A 15,054-nucleotide genomic window follows, 5' to 3' on the forward strand; every position below is an offset into this window, starting at 1 on the left:
CCCATTATAAAAATGATAAATTTAGGTTTAATATTCGCTACACACAAAATTAGTATGGTAGATTACAAGTTCCTTAATGGAAACTATTTGTGATTCAAATAATAACTCCTTTCATTTTTAATCCTCCCAAACCTGTTCCTAATTTGCAGGAGGCAATCAATATTTGCTAAATAAATGAATAAAGAATGTGTCCATTTGGTTTGATGGCTACTTCTAACAGCTGAAATCCCTGAATATGTCTGGATCAGGTTTGTGAACAGATCAGAGTGAACTACAGAACCTAAGACCTAGTGAAGAAAATCACAAGGGCACAAGATGCCATAGTCCACTAGGGTCTCAGTGGCCAGCAGAGGTTTTAAACTTTACCTAGTTGGCTTTAGATAGACTTTATCTTCCAGATTTGATTCTTTCTCTGCAGCTGCTTTCCCAAAGACCAAAAAGCAAAGACTGAGAATGATGCTGAGAAGCTATGTATTAAGGCTCAAAAGCATAGGCTGAGGAATTGAAAGAACTGTTAAAGGGAGGACTTGTGTTAAGTAAAAGGATTGGCTCTCTGATTATTTAATGATGTCAAATAAGGTAAGATAAGGTTAACTAAAGAAATTGGAGTTTGGCAGCACTACTGCAACACACAGTTCCCAGGGGCATATCACATCGTAGCCTGTGTGACTAACACCCTCTAGGTTTGTGCAGTACCTGTTCTGCATGGCCATGCACAGAGGCCCAGGGTCTGGGAAGCCTCCTCAGGGTTCGGCTATGCTGGGAAGGTCTTGAGCCTCTGTCATATAGATTGACCAGCTGCCTAATCTAAAGTCGACACTGACCTCTCAAAAAACAAAGGCCATATAGAAGACATAAATGATAGTGTAATTTCATTACAATATCAGATTAGGATATTCACTGTTATTTTCCTCTTTCCCCTCAGAAAGTGTAAAAATGCAAACACCCATAGAGTTCATTAGCCAATGATCAATTTCTCCAAGTCACTGGTTTACTTTCACAGAGTCATCAAAATGTTATAAGTCAAAAAGGTATTAGGATTATAGATCAAATCCTTCATTTTATTTCTTTACCACCAATAATTCACCGTCTCTCCCATATCCCACTTCCCTTCTAATACCAACACTAACTCCTCTTCTATCAAAGTAGATAAAGAAAATGGTTGAGCCTGGACAGCTGTCTTCAACTATGGAAGAAGACACAACTCTGAAAAATGGGTGAAGCTGCAAGAAGGTAGATTTCACACTGATGAAAGAAGAAACTTTCTAATATCTGTTGACAGTGAAACAAACTGTCCTGTAAGGTAAGCTAACTGAAATGTTAAAACAAAGATGAAAATGTTAAAACTCTTATTTGGGGTATGGTAGAAGTGTTAACAGGCTTTAGAGACCATCTATACACTAATCCAACCTTCTTTAAGTAGCTAACTTCTACTTACCCTCAAGTTTTACTTCTGGCAGTATTTCCTTCAAGGAAGAGTCCTCTCCTCCTCATTCCCTAGACTTGGCTAATGGCCTCTTCTCTAGGTACCCAATCCCTGTGTATGTCATTTTCATCATCTTTACCATGTCATATTGGAATTCTCTGTATGTCTGTGTAACCGCCTCCCCTTTAACCCTGAAACTGATAATTTCAAGGATTATTCATTTTATATTCTTAATACCTAGTTGCAGCATCTGATACACATGGATTCTATATATGTGTACTGAGCTGAATAATAATAATAATAATAACCAAAATGTATTGTATATTATGTGCCTGGTACCATTCAAAGCAGCCCTAAAAATATGGTATTGTTATTTTCCTCAATTAACTGAGGTTAAGTAAGTTACCCAAGACTGCCAACCAAAACAAGTATAATTAAAGTTCCTTTTAATTCTGAGATTGCATTTTTTCTTATCTCTGGTACTTCAGAGATAAACGGCTCTTTTCACCTATATTCTTCCTCAATGTGATTTCACGTTTTGGATGAAGAGCTCCAAGTTTATGAATAAAGAGAGGTGCTGTCAACATGTCCTCTTTCTGCCCCCTGGGTTTACCTTGGGGAGAAGGCGGCTGCAGTTTGTCCGTGATCACTTGTGTCAGCACTGAGCCAGTATCTTTATAACTGCAGAACCGGAAGGTCCCACTAGAACTCTTAGGAGAACATACGGCAAAACGGTGGAAGGGGACAAAATCCCCCCTAGGGCAGCTCCCACAGCGGCAGGCCAAATCTTGAAGAAAGCAGGCACATTCAAGGTGCAAGGTTATCTGTTGTGTCTTGGGCCACAGCTCCCAAGCAGCTTCCCGTAATAGAGGCAGTCCAAATTCTAGCACCTCAGTCTGAGGCAGGGATAGTTCCTCTTGTAGCCTGAGAGGATAGTCAGCATCTGAAATACAGAAAAATCTAAGTTAGAGTATTCTTTAAAGTCCTTTTATGCTACCATGTAGCAAATTCCCAAGCACATGCTGCTAGTTTATAAGAAACTTCATTTACAATTCTTGTTTGGTATTACTGCTCTCTTTGTATAAAGAGTTTTATACCAATCTGAGAGTGATGTTGACCATATTTAGTTAAAAAAGTACCACGGGAGGAAGGATTAGTGGTGCAGAAGTACACTGGATAGATTTCTTAGTTGTTCCTCCTAAAATGAGCTTTTATTTTTTTTATTATAATTATTATAAATGTCAAATTATCAGAAATACTTTGCTCAAATATAAGGTCCAAATATGTTTCAAAACCAAAAGGAAATTATTGTGGATTATATGCACTTTGGGTATTCTATGCCACAAGTTTATTCTTTTATGTGCAGAGTCTGAGATTGCAAGCTACTTAATGTATATCTTAATTGGTTCATATCTATTTTAACACCATATGTATTTAGCTTCTTTGTGAATTTCTAAAATTAGTAGTTTATTCTTTTTTCTTATTATTTATACCTAGAAGCTAATAAAAGGTTAAGGCAATATTTTCTGAACCCAAAATCAAAACACGAATACTTAACACATGTGGTAAACAAGGAGCTAGAATTCTTGAAATTAAGACAATATTAAAAAATACAGGCTATTCATTCACTCTAAACATGTTCCTTCATGATTAAAATAATTTTTTCCCCATTTCTTAGCCATACGCTTTGAGACTGAGGCCCTTGAAATATAACATTGATGCTCTTTCTCAACATAGATACCCCTACCCAAAGTTCTCTGTTCAGGCCTGAGAACAAGGGAGCAGCTATTCCTCACCTGATTTTTTCTTTTTCTCTTTGGTTTCTTCAATAATCTCTATAGAGGAAGGCACTAACATTGGCTCAGCAGGAGGCTCTTGGCTCTTGCTGCACCAGCGGAGCACGTGTATTGCTACAAGAGCCCTCAGCACCTTAAGTAGCTTATGTTTATCCCAGCTAGGCAGGAGGTGCTGCAGCAGATCTATGTGGAAGGAGTGACCAATGACTGCAGCACACTTAATCAGCAACTGTTCTTCTGGACTCAGTTGATCCAGCTGGCTTACTGCTACTTCTGGAGAGAGAAAAAAAAAATCAACAATGAACAAGCTTTCCACAAACATTGAATACATTATGTTGATAATCTGTTCATTTAAAAATATAAAAGGCTTGCTTTTTGTTCACCCCTTCTCCACTCAGCCAAACCTCTTGCAAAAAGCCTTATCTCCATGTCCTCATTTGCCCTCAATACATTGTTCAACCAACAACAATCAGATTTTCACCACACACGGAAACTGTTCTCCCACGGTCACCAAAGCCTTTTGTTGGTAGATCCAAAGCTTTGTTCTGAATCATTCAGCTATACTAACAATTCCTCCCATTTTCATGACTTAAACTCATTCCTTTTTACTTTCAACTAAACACGGAGGCCAGGCTTCCTGGTCCCAGAACTCTAATAATTATAAAGATCTTAATTAACTCCAAGCATTATAGTAAATCTCTCCATATTCTGACTCATACATTAAAGCAGTCTGTATCAAAACCCCATAAATCACCAAGCCTCAAATCTTGGAATAATTCCAAAAATAATAATCTCTTTTCCTCACAACAACGGGTCACCCACTCATCCTCCTTCTAAATGTTCTTGCATGCTTCTTTCCAAATAATTTTACTATAGTCACTCTCACCTGGATCACTCACTATAATACCGTTTTGAACAGCTCCAATTTCCTCTCATCCTATACTAAAAACATATTAGCTAGTGGTAGAGTTATATAAAGTACAAATGTAATCATGTTAGTCTCCTTAAATACTTTTATAACTTATGTAGCCTTTCACTATCTAGCTTTGGCCTATTAATTTTAGCTTATGAGTTAACAAATCCTTTTTCCTTCTCTGTGGACAATGCTGACCTTGGGTTAACTTTCTAGTTGTTTCCAAGGATCATGATAAAATTAGAATGTTAGCTGAGTTATCATGAAACAGCTTACACTAAGAATGATCCCTGATTGAAACCTGAATTTGGATTAGGAAAACTGTGAGTAAACTATAAACACCTGGTGGCAAGCCACAACTCTGGGCTTCCTTAGGTGTAGTAAATCTTGTAACAGGTCATATCCCTTGCAGGGCCTGGAAACTATGCCTATGGGGCTGTTATAAGAGATACCAGTTCCCAGTTGGGGCACAGAGCTTCTAAGCACCCATTTATCATGGTCTCATGCCATCACACCTAAGATATTCCTTGAGGATCCAGAAAATAGCAGTGGAAACTGCTGTGAGGACTCTCACTGAAGAAAACCACCTGCTGCTGTTCTGCTAGCATGTTGTTTCCTGGTTTGTATCCTCCTAAGTTAGTAAAGCCATTGCCAAGTGTGGCCTATCATAGTTGCAAGAGTGTGAACTGTCTAGATGGACCCATAACCTCCAGAGTGAATAGCTTATAATAGGTAACATTCATTGAATATTTATTATGTACCATGATTTATTTCATTTAATCCTCAACTAACCCCATGATGTAGGAGCTATCATTACCCTCATTTGAATAATGAGACCAAGAATGACATAAGTTAGTTAATTTATCTAAGGTTCCACAGGCAGGGGCCAACAGTACTCAGGTTTTTCTGCCTCCAGAGCCCTGGCTCTTAACTACCATGGAGTTCTGTACTGCTATCCCATATGCATTTCTCATAGTCTCAGCAACAGTATACTTGACTTGAAGGTATGCTTATTCATCATCATATCCCTACAGAGGGCTTAATAGTACACTGCCCACCAAGTACTTGAATAGAATATTAAGACAAACTCATCTATAAAAAGAACATCCTTGTCCAACTATGTCTACCTAATTCTCCTTTATCTCATCAATCATTATAAACTTACCCTGCACTCTTTTTATTAAACTCCTGCTATGTGCATAACACTTTCTCTTCGCTAGCACCATGGATTTTCTTAAATTTTAGCAACATAATCTCCCTTGCTTACTCTCTCCTCCAGCATAGGAATATGCACAAAGGGAAACCCAGGACATAATTTTTATTAAACAATTAAAACACTTTTCCAGGTCATCAGCTAGCTCCAAAGAGAACAATGGGCTCACTTAAGTAAACCATTACTCAAGTAGCATTATAAGTCTTTAAACAGCTCTTCAGGTAGCTCCAGAACTTATTTCTGGAAGGCAGGTTTCTTGTTTAGAAGAAAATGAAGCTAGAGTTGTAATAAGAGACCTATCTTCAATCATCCACCAAATTACTAATTAAAAATGACATCTGTTATTGGTTCAATTGAGTTCTTCAAGGGACGTACCTTTTAACAATGGTGGGAGCAGCACTGTATCCAAATTCGCATCATCCTTGACTGTGCAGACATAAAGCTCTTTCAGGTCTTCTTCAGAGCTTGCAGGAGAAATACTATACATTGTGGACTTCATGGCGTTGACTATAGAGAAAGAAGACTGTGACTGAGGAAAACACTATGCTCAGTGACCAGTTTTAAAGACACAATAATTTAGTCAAGAAACTAAAAAGATGAAGATGAATGGAATATATTACATTTAAAGTGGTTTATCCCACCCATCCTACCTGTTTTCTAATTTTCTCTAAGAAACTAACATTTCCTGCACTTCATGGCATCTAGCATTCTCACTCTTCTAATAGCCCTCACTTCTATTATATCACAGCTCTAGAATGCCTTTCTGGATTTACACGTACTTCTACTCCTTTCCTCCTCTCCCACCTTTCTCCCTTCTCCCATTTCCCCCAATCCAAATCCTCAAGTCATCAAATTCTCTGTTGGACTTTCATGTTTATAAATCTCCTCTAGTGGACTGTCATGTTTTTATAGATCCTGTTTTCCTGTCCCCACCTCCTAAGCTGCTTTAAGAGGAACAACAGTAGATTGATTGACTCAATTAAGTTATCTGAGGCAGGCATTTAGTGTTTTCACCATAGTTGCATATTATTTGTATAGTGCATTTAGCTAGGAAGGCCTAATGTTGCCTATAATGTCAGTAGACAATAGGCACGTGCCTTATAAGGGCTGGGTGATGCCATGTGAAGATGAATTCCAGCAGCTAGACCAGGGAAGAACCCGGGAAAGCTAAGCTTACCTGAGAGGGTCTCCCATTTGCTGTTCTCCTCTTCCACCTTTTGCAGGTCATGAAAGAGCAATATGTCCTTAGAGAGAAGGTCCTGGCATAGGACCTCACAGTAGAGGGGGTTTCCAAAGCACCTGTGGGTAAGGTAGCTGTAGAAAGGTAAGTAGGAGATTGCTGACTAAAGATGCCCACTTGAAGAGAGCCAAGCATAGGGTATTTCATAATAGAAATAGTTCTTTTGTTATAGTGAGCTCTTGATACACACTAACAGAGGGAAAGCAGCAGCACAGAAATGTAAACAAAAAATTCTGATTGGCTTTAAAATGTATTTTGGCAGTAACGTTCCTAACTATTTTACTTCTATTGATGTCAAAGGAACTCATGTCCCTTGCTAAAGGGCCTGGCAGAAACTGGCCTGACCATATATAACTGACATGTTAAGCAAGCCATCCAAGTCCTAACTGTCCTATGAAAACCTAGATGGAGAGCGCAGGGAGGTAGCCCCTTACTAGCATACCAAGAGACTGCCTACCCTTAAATCTAGTCTTGGGCCTCATCATGGTTACTAATACCATTCTCTCCCCCAACTCGGATCAAGTGAGACCTCAGCCTTCTCACTTATATTATGGCACAGGATCCTCCCTTAATGAAGTGCCCAGCTAGTCCTAGCCACTCACATCTGCAGCTCTTGGGGGATGCTCACCACCCTCAGTTCCCAACATGCCATTCTCAACAGTGAGTTCGCTGCTAACTTGGAAATGGGCACCAGGATAGTCTGAGGGCTTTGCAGGAAGTGCTGGGCCCAGCTGCACAGGGTAAAAGTAGGCGTCAATGTCATCACCATGATGATGGGTGCACTGGAGAGCAATGTTCCCAAAAATTCCCAGGAAGCTGCATCCATATGCTGGGCTTCATCAATGAGGAAAATCAGTGGTGTTTCCCTCGCTGCCTGGAAATAGCAGCAAAGAAACAATGACGACCTCTGATTAGAAATAAAGTCACCTGATTTGCAAATCTATTGTTGATTTCCCATTAACAATTTAAATAAAATGTCAACGCAGGCTGGGGTTTTCAGAGTAAAATGTATCCTAAGTCCAATATCCTAAGTAATATTTTACTTTATAAATATAAAATATAGCCTGCATATCTAATTTCTAAAGAAATGTACTGAGTTTCTTTGCACAAGAAAATATTCTAACTGAAAAATGAAATAAGCATCAAAATATTTTCCAAATCAAACTTAAAGCTTTCAAATTTTTCATTTTGGCAAAAGCTTCAAACAGTGTGGTAATTCATAATACTTTAAACTAGTAATTTCCAAACCAGGATGCACAGCAGAATCACCTGGGAATGCTTGCTAAAACTATCGATTACCATGTCCCTGCTTGTGGAGACTTAAAAAAAAATGTATTCACTTTTATCCACATTCCCACACCCATTCCACTCCCTAATGCCCCAGGTAATAATTTTAATGTTTATCATTTTGTTTGTATTTTATTCTTATAAAATGTGCATAATCGTTTTGCCAAGAAAATAGCTTTTATATATGGTACTGTATTACAGATCTCTCTCTCTCTTTATCCAGGACTGTTTCTAAGAGAACTCTGTGTTGCTATGTTTTCATCTATTTCCTTCCTTCTAACTTCCGAATTATATTCCGCAGTGTTCATCCATGAGTTTGTGCCAGTGCTTCCCTAGACTTCACAAACAAACACTGCAATACACAGACTCCCTGCGATATATGTCCAGGAGAGAACTGCTGAGTCTAGAAGATGCATCTTATTAAAATTTGACTAGTTACTTCTAGATTGCTTTCCAGAATGGCTACATCAGTTTCTGCTCATATAGCTTTTTGATTCTGTAATCCTGGGTTAGGGCCTGAGTACCTGTATTTTTAATAGCTATCTACCTGCATTTAAAAACCACTGTTTTAAATTAAGTTACTAAAATTTCATTAAGAAACAAGATCAGGAAAGAGCAAAGACCTTAGAGCAAAGATAGATTTTAGTTTTTTTTTATTATATGCTGTGCTATATGATGGATTAAAGGTTAAAGATAGATAAAAACAATGAAAATATCAACAAATAGGCAGGTCAAGAAATGCCCAAGTCAAGGTATGATGTGGATAGATTAAAATGAGCATAAACCATCTCCACATATTAAGAATTAATGGTATGTAGCAAAAGTACCCACCTCCTGTAGCACTTGAAAAAAAAATGCTTTAATCTTCCTTTGTCTGGCCAGGTCATCCATGTGTGAAACTTTGAAGGACAAGGGAAACTGACCAGGAAAATTATTCATATATTAGCATTAAAAATGACAATCTTATAAAAATATATAGTTCTCCAAAGGGAACAGAAAATACTTCTATTTTGAGTGAGAATGGGTTTCTGTAGTATTGGGCATAATGTTACAAAAATCAATATATAGTTCAGAGTGTGAGATTAAAGCCCACTTGTGGTTAGAGAGAAATAGTTCCTTTCCATACCAGACTTTGACAAATGCTTAAAGGGTCATGACTAAGGAATAAAATGACAAGTCAGACTTAGCAATGCCATTTTGGACAGCCCCCATAGTACCCCAGTTATTCCAAGTATACCAGGATGAATGTGTGCATGAGACTCAGGAGAAACAATTGCAGTGGACATCTCCTAATACTGTTTCCTGTGCTAGGCCAAGGCACATTAGCTACCATGGACCTGAGAGCCAAAGCGGGGTTGCTCCTCAATCACTTTGGCCAGGGCCAGGACCATGGCCAGAGCCCCAAGCAAGGCCTGTCCTAGGTTAAGGCTAGGCTGAGGGACTGGGCAGATTTTAGTTTTCTCTATTTTTCATTAAGTATAATGTCTTGCAGGTTGGGTAGATTAAGAGAAGTGATAGAAGATAAAAACCAAAAATAAAAACAAAAAAAAAAAACCCAAAACGAATTGTGGACCAGGGAATTCTTAGCCTACTCTCTATTGGGTACCACATACACCCTAGACCACTGGAAACTTTTGAGATTCAGATGTTTATTCAAGTGGCATACTCCAAGGCTAAGAAAAGGCAAGGTACATTTAAAGAACAAAACATTGCAAACTGAGTCAAGAACACATGGAAAAATTGCTGGGGGTGCTTGACTAGTCAGGATCATCTTGATAGATTTATTATTGTCACATTTATAATGCAATCTCTTACATACCATCTCCTTTAAAATCCATGCAAAAACTATACAAATGTTATATTCCTCATTTCAAAGGTGAAAAAATTAAAGTGCAGAGGGCCTAAGTGATTTGTGCCAGGATATACAACTAGCAAGAGTCAGTCCTAGAATTCACTAACCTCAAAAAAGAGAAAGCCTGAGTTTTGGTGTCAAAGGGATTTCAAATTTCTATCCTGCCCTTGCTACCTATGTGTTCTAAGGAGAAAACACACACACACATGCACACATGCACACACACACACACGCACACACACACACATGGCATAAAGGTTTTAGATTAAAGACAATCCTGGGTCCAACTATCCACAAAGCATAACATCAGTAATACAATTCAGAAGGCCACTGCCTTCATTACCTTTACAAAGAAGAGGTCATTAAAAAGGCAGTGAAGAGGTTCCTCCACCATTCCATGGAGTTGTTTGTGTAGGTATTCCTGTCGGTAACAGGCTGGGCATGAATCAATCTCAAAGAAGATAGCCATGAGGGTCTGGATGGCATAGAAGTACTGCTTGGAATCTGCTTCCTTCAACGTCAATGGCAACACCCTGGAATGTTACTATGGTCATCGGGAGTCTGGTAACCCACAGACTTACTCTTCCAGCCCAAGGATGCTGAATCTAATGATACAAGAGTCTCACACCAGCAAGAGAAAGGAGCCTCAAGAGAAAGAGACGCTAAGTCAGAAAGCAGGAGTCTTTACCTATGCCCTTCCTTCTGGCCTAGAAAGTTTATTTCAGCCAACAGCTGACTTTTTCCATAGCCTCTTCCACCTTCATACAGAACTGCTTGTCCCTTCTTCTGGTGCAAACATCCCTGCTGTGCCATTCGGAAGGCTTCCAGTTCTTTCTCCCGGTCTATAGAGAGACAGGAAGCACCTGAGACTCCTGTGCTTTTGAGTAGGCACTCTATTTCTTTGAATTAATTTACAAAGTTAAGTCTCTGAATGGCTCTTCCCACCCCCGATCCTTGGCAGAATCCCATTCTTTGACGAGGCTTCATTTATCTTTCCAGAAAATTAATTGGACTATATGAACATGTGTGCTGGGCTTGGTGGTTTGCTTCAGAACCTAAGTAATGACATTCAGGACAATGAGGCACCACATAGACATGAGGCTACTCTATCTTCTTAGCTTTTTGTAAAACTTTCCATAATAACAATTTAGTCTTTGAAGTCTGTCACTGCTATGTAAAGATAATGGACTAGTAGATACAGATAAAATAAATACAAAAATAGAGAATTTATAACATGTGTGGCAACAGTCTTGGTGTTATCTTCACTTTCTAAGGATGCAGGATTTCCCTCTAAAGATAATCCACAACAAGCTGGTCAGATCTCTATAGCTGAACTCTGACTTACAAAGATTCTTACTAAATGTTGGTACTTTTCAGGCAAAGTGGTATAACTCCACCTGAAATTTAAACATTCGACATGGAAAAGAAATGGAAAGTCCCCTTTAAAATTAATATAAATTCACCAAGAAGGCTGCTTTCTATTTTTTAATACAAGCTATGAAGCATTTAGTTTTGAATTTTTTAAAAATCCCATTTAACCATTGATAGTGGAAAAATATAAGGTAGGAAAGAAAACTCACCCAACAAAAGGTGATTTACATTTTTCTCTCTGGCCAAATGTCTCTTCCCAAACATTCTAAGAAAAAGGACAAATGGAAATGTCTCTATTAGAAATTGATTGGGATAGAAAGATAATACATCACTAAATAGAGGAAAAATTGTTCTCAAAAGCAAGTATATTCAGATAACTCAAGAGATACAGGATTCTGTATAAAAAAGTTTTTAAAAAACTAAAAAATTTTGAGAGAAAGGAGAGGAGAAGTATTATTGTTTGTTCCAGGTTCAGGGAAGAAAATACATTCTGAAGCACACATAGATTAATGACCTATTGCTATTCTCTTCCTGTTGGATAACAAGAAGTTCACTGAGGAACTAGGTAAGAGCTAAACGAAAGCAGACGATCTCAGACACTAAACCCTCCTCTTATTCCTCTTATTCCAGCAGGCCAACACTAGAAGCACCTTTCTTTCTAATTTCATACAATCAAACACTGATTACTCCTATGTCTTGATTCTAGGAAAGAGATTGGAATGAAGTACCACACAATGACACTCACACACATCTTCTATGGCCAAGAAATTCATACATCTTCCCTGGGTTGGAGATGTTTTTCATCATTTTCCCTGGGAGTTTCTTGAAGTTGTAAGTAGGCAGCATAGATCTTAGATAGGTTACCTCATCACAGGACACCAAACCTGGATAAGCAGTTATCATTCTGGCAACAAGGCTCACTTTTGGGCCAATAACTGTGTTGAGGAGACAGTAAAAAAAGACAGAGAATTTTTGAATCACCTCCTCTACCTTTACCCACTAAGTTATAGAACCAACAGTTCAGTGTCCTATTCTACCTGTATATTCATGTCTTGCTACTGCCCCAACCATGCCACAGAATACTGGTCCATTGGTGATACTGATGGAAACAAGCCTGGGGATCAGAAAAGCAACAGTGAATGAATACACAGTCAGAATCCTCTAGATCAGGCACGAGATATGCCACTACTTAGATCCAGAAATCTAGTTTTAGAGCTCAGAATGGAAAAGACCAGAGATTGTTGTCAACCTATGTCATGTGATAGAAACGAAATGGTCCCCCTACTCTAGGAGTTTTAGTTGGGGAGTAATTATTAGTAAAAAGACTAAAAATACTTTATGTCTGTCAGATATGCTTTTTGAAGTACTTTCAAACTGATTACCTCCTCTGATCCTTTAAGGGATAATTAACAACAAACATGTGAGGTGTGTAGGGTAAATATTTGAACCCCATTTGACAAAGGAGAAAAACTGAAGGAATTAATTAACTTGCCCAGAATTATACAGCAAAAGTCAATAGTGGAGTCAGAATGAGAATCCAGACCTCCTGACTTTTAGACCAATGTTATTTCCATTATACTGTGCTGCTTCAGATAAAACCCCTAATTAAAAAGATCAACAGATGTCAGAATAGGGTTAATGGATCAAATAATGCTAGAATGTCAGAATAAGGAATAATTAGAATGCCAGGCTGCTAATGGAAGGCTTTGTGAAGCAAACTAGTCTTTAGAATAAATTTTTTTCAAATAAGTAATAGTTTTTTCATTCTTGCATGCATGCATACATTCATTCATTTAAAAAGCATTGGAAAAAAATGTATGTTACCAAGCATTGAGCTGCATGTTTATACAATATGATCTGTATAAAAATACCCTGTCCTGGATAAGTTTAGTCTAGGGTGGAGGGTGATAGGGACTGAGGGAGGTGAAAAGATGTATTTATAAGTTAGCAAGACAAATACTACATATTAGAGACCAGTACAGCAAATTAACAGAATAAACAGAAGGGATGCATTAACTGGAGAGTAGTAAAGGAGAGGATATAAGATGGGGTCTTGAAATGACGTACTGGCAAAGCGGGGCAACAGCATTCCATCTAGAAGGAAAAGGCATAGACTTTGAAAAGCCTGGTGTGTTTCTGCAAAATAAATAGTTCAAGAAGGCTAGAGCACAGAAAGTGCTTGGAGTAGGGAGAGATGAAGGGAGAAGTGGTTCTATCTAGGCTGTGAATGGAAAAGTACTGGAAACATGAATTATTTAAAAAGAGGGCATATCCCATTCCAGGTGAAGCAAAAGCTCAAAGGAAGCAATGAACAATTAATATGTAACAGAGAATAAGTAGATTTACTTGACCGATGTGAAAATTTCCTATGACAGATAACAAGATATGTGGATGGAGAAAGAGGATGCAATGAGCATAGTTTTAAGTTAAATCTACAAATGTTCATATAGCATGAAGAGTGACAACAATCCTAACATTATTGTCTCTGAAACATTAAAATTCTCTTGGCTTCCTGTAAGGACAGGATTGAAGACTCTTACTATTCATTCACTGGGTGCATTGCTCAGGGCGAATAAAAGAGACACCAAAGACAAGAACCAGGCAGTTGGTTCTGCTGCCATACTAAAAACAAGACTAAAACTCTTATCATGTTTCATGATGCTTCCTTTGTCTAAAATGCTCTTCTCCACCTTCTCCACCTACTGAACTTCTTTCCTTTTCAACTTTACTCAAAAGTTAACTCTATAGTTAAGGCTTCCCTGGTACCTCTGATGAAAATTAACTTCCCATAGCACTTTGTTGTAGTTCCTACAGCATTTTATTCCTGCACTTAAATTTCACTGCATTAAAGATAATTATTTACTTAGCTAAGGAAGTAGTATCTTATTTGTCATTATGCTCATCACACCTAGCTCACTGTGCGTTTAACTAATGCTTGTTGAATGAATGCATTTATGCATGTGAGGAACTCAGCTATTAATAAGATGATGATAATGAAACAATACTTTTCTCACTTGGTTATTTCTTGTTTCTTTCTATTGTACTTTATATAATCTCCTTTGCTCTTCCTAGCAGTCCATGTTCCTTTCTTCTTTTAAAAATGTTCTTCATTGATGAAGAATATATACTTTCTTTAATATATATAAATACACATAAAGTATACTATATGTAGAGAGGGGTGGGGAGAGGAGAGAGAGAGAGAGAGAGAGAGAGAGAGAGAGAGAGAGAGAGAGAGAGAGACAGAGAGACAGAGAGAGAGAGAATGAATGAGAATATTTCTGGTGCTGAAAAACTATGAGTTTCTGAGATTGTACTCCCTGGGTCTCAGAAATATCCTAGAGAAAAAACCTGAGCAGTCACTGGACACAAAGAAATCACCTTTCTTCTGTAAAAGAGTTGAAAATTGAAGGTATTTCTTAGGTGAGAAAGAATTTTGAAGATGATTCAAGGTGAAGAGGGTCACTGAAAAAGGAGACATCAGATGTGGTTTGGGTCTGGAAGAGGCTGATCGGATGCAGCGGCATGAGCTATAGTATTTGCTACCAATGCGACACAGGCACTTGTGAGACCATGTCTCTGTACTTGAGTTATGGTGAAGAAGGCAAGCTTCAGCATCTGGTTAGCACGGCATTTCCCAAAATATGCTCCTCAGAACATTCATTCTTCTTGATGCTGAAAGGTCTTTCTGGAGAAAAGTGTTTGGTGATCAAGTAAATTTGGGGCATATTGAGTAAAACAAAATATAACAAATTTCTTTATTGTAAGACTACTTAGAACTTTTGATGCTAATGTCTATTGTGAACCTCCAAGAAGGAAAAATAAGTTTGCATCACTTCCGAAACATATTTGGCCATGAAACTCTTTTTTTATGAGTTATTAAGAGATTGATGTTCTACCAAACACACTTTGGAAAATTATTGAACTAGTAATTATCTTCAAGGAAAAAAACACTGACC

General features: G+C 38.1%; 1 protein-coding gene across 1 annotated transcript in view; it reads right to left on the minus strand.

The window, feature by feature from the left end:
- LOC120596168 (adenylate cyclase type 10-like) overlaps positions 1 to 15,054 on the minus strand; it is a 38,627-nt gene that overhangs the window by 9,711 nt on the left and 13,862 nt on the right. The window contains exons 10-20 of the mRNA XM_039854547.1: positions 12,136 to 12,212; positions 11,844 to 12,033; positions 11,308 to 11,363; positions 10,416 to 10,569; positions 10,071 to 10,260; positions 8,707 to 8,793; positions 7,191 to 7,462; positions 6,526 to 6,662; positions 5,724 to 5,855; positions 3,223 to 3,495; positions 2,040 to 2,369 (exon numbers count right to left, since the gene is read on the minus strand). Of these exons, the coding sequence (XP_039710481.1) occupies positions 2,040 to 2,369; positions 3,223 to 3,495; positions 5,724 to 5,855; positions 6,526 to 6,662; positions 7,191 to 7,462; positions 8,707 to 8,793; positions 10,071 to 10,260; positions 10,416 to 10,569; positions 11,308 to 11,363; positions 11,844 to 12,033; positions 12,136 to 12,212 (1,898 nt within the window). The remainder of the gene's footprint in view (positions 1 to 2,039; positions 2,370 to 3,222; positions 3,496 to 5,723; positions 5,856 to 6,525; positions 6,663 to 7,190; positions 7,463 to 8,706; positions 8,794 to 10,070; positions 10,261 to 10,415; positions 10,570 to 11,307; positions 11,364 to 11,843; positions 12,034 to 12,135; positions 12,213 to 15,054) is intronic.

This window comes from Pteropus medius, unplaced genomic scaffold, assembly GCF_902729225.1.
Source record: "Pteropus medius unplaced genomic scaffold, Ma_sr-lr_union100, whole genome shotgun sequence".
Taxonomy (NCBI): Eukaryota; Metazoa; Chordata; class Mammalia; order Chiroptera; family Pteropodidae; genus Pteropus; species Pteropus medius.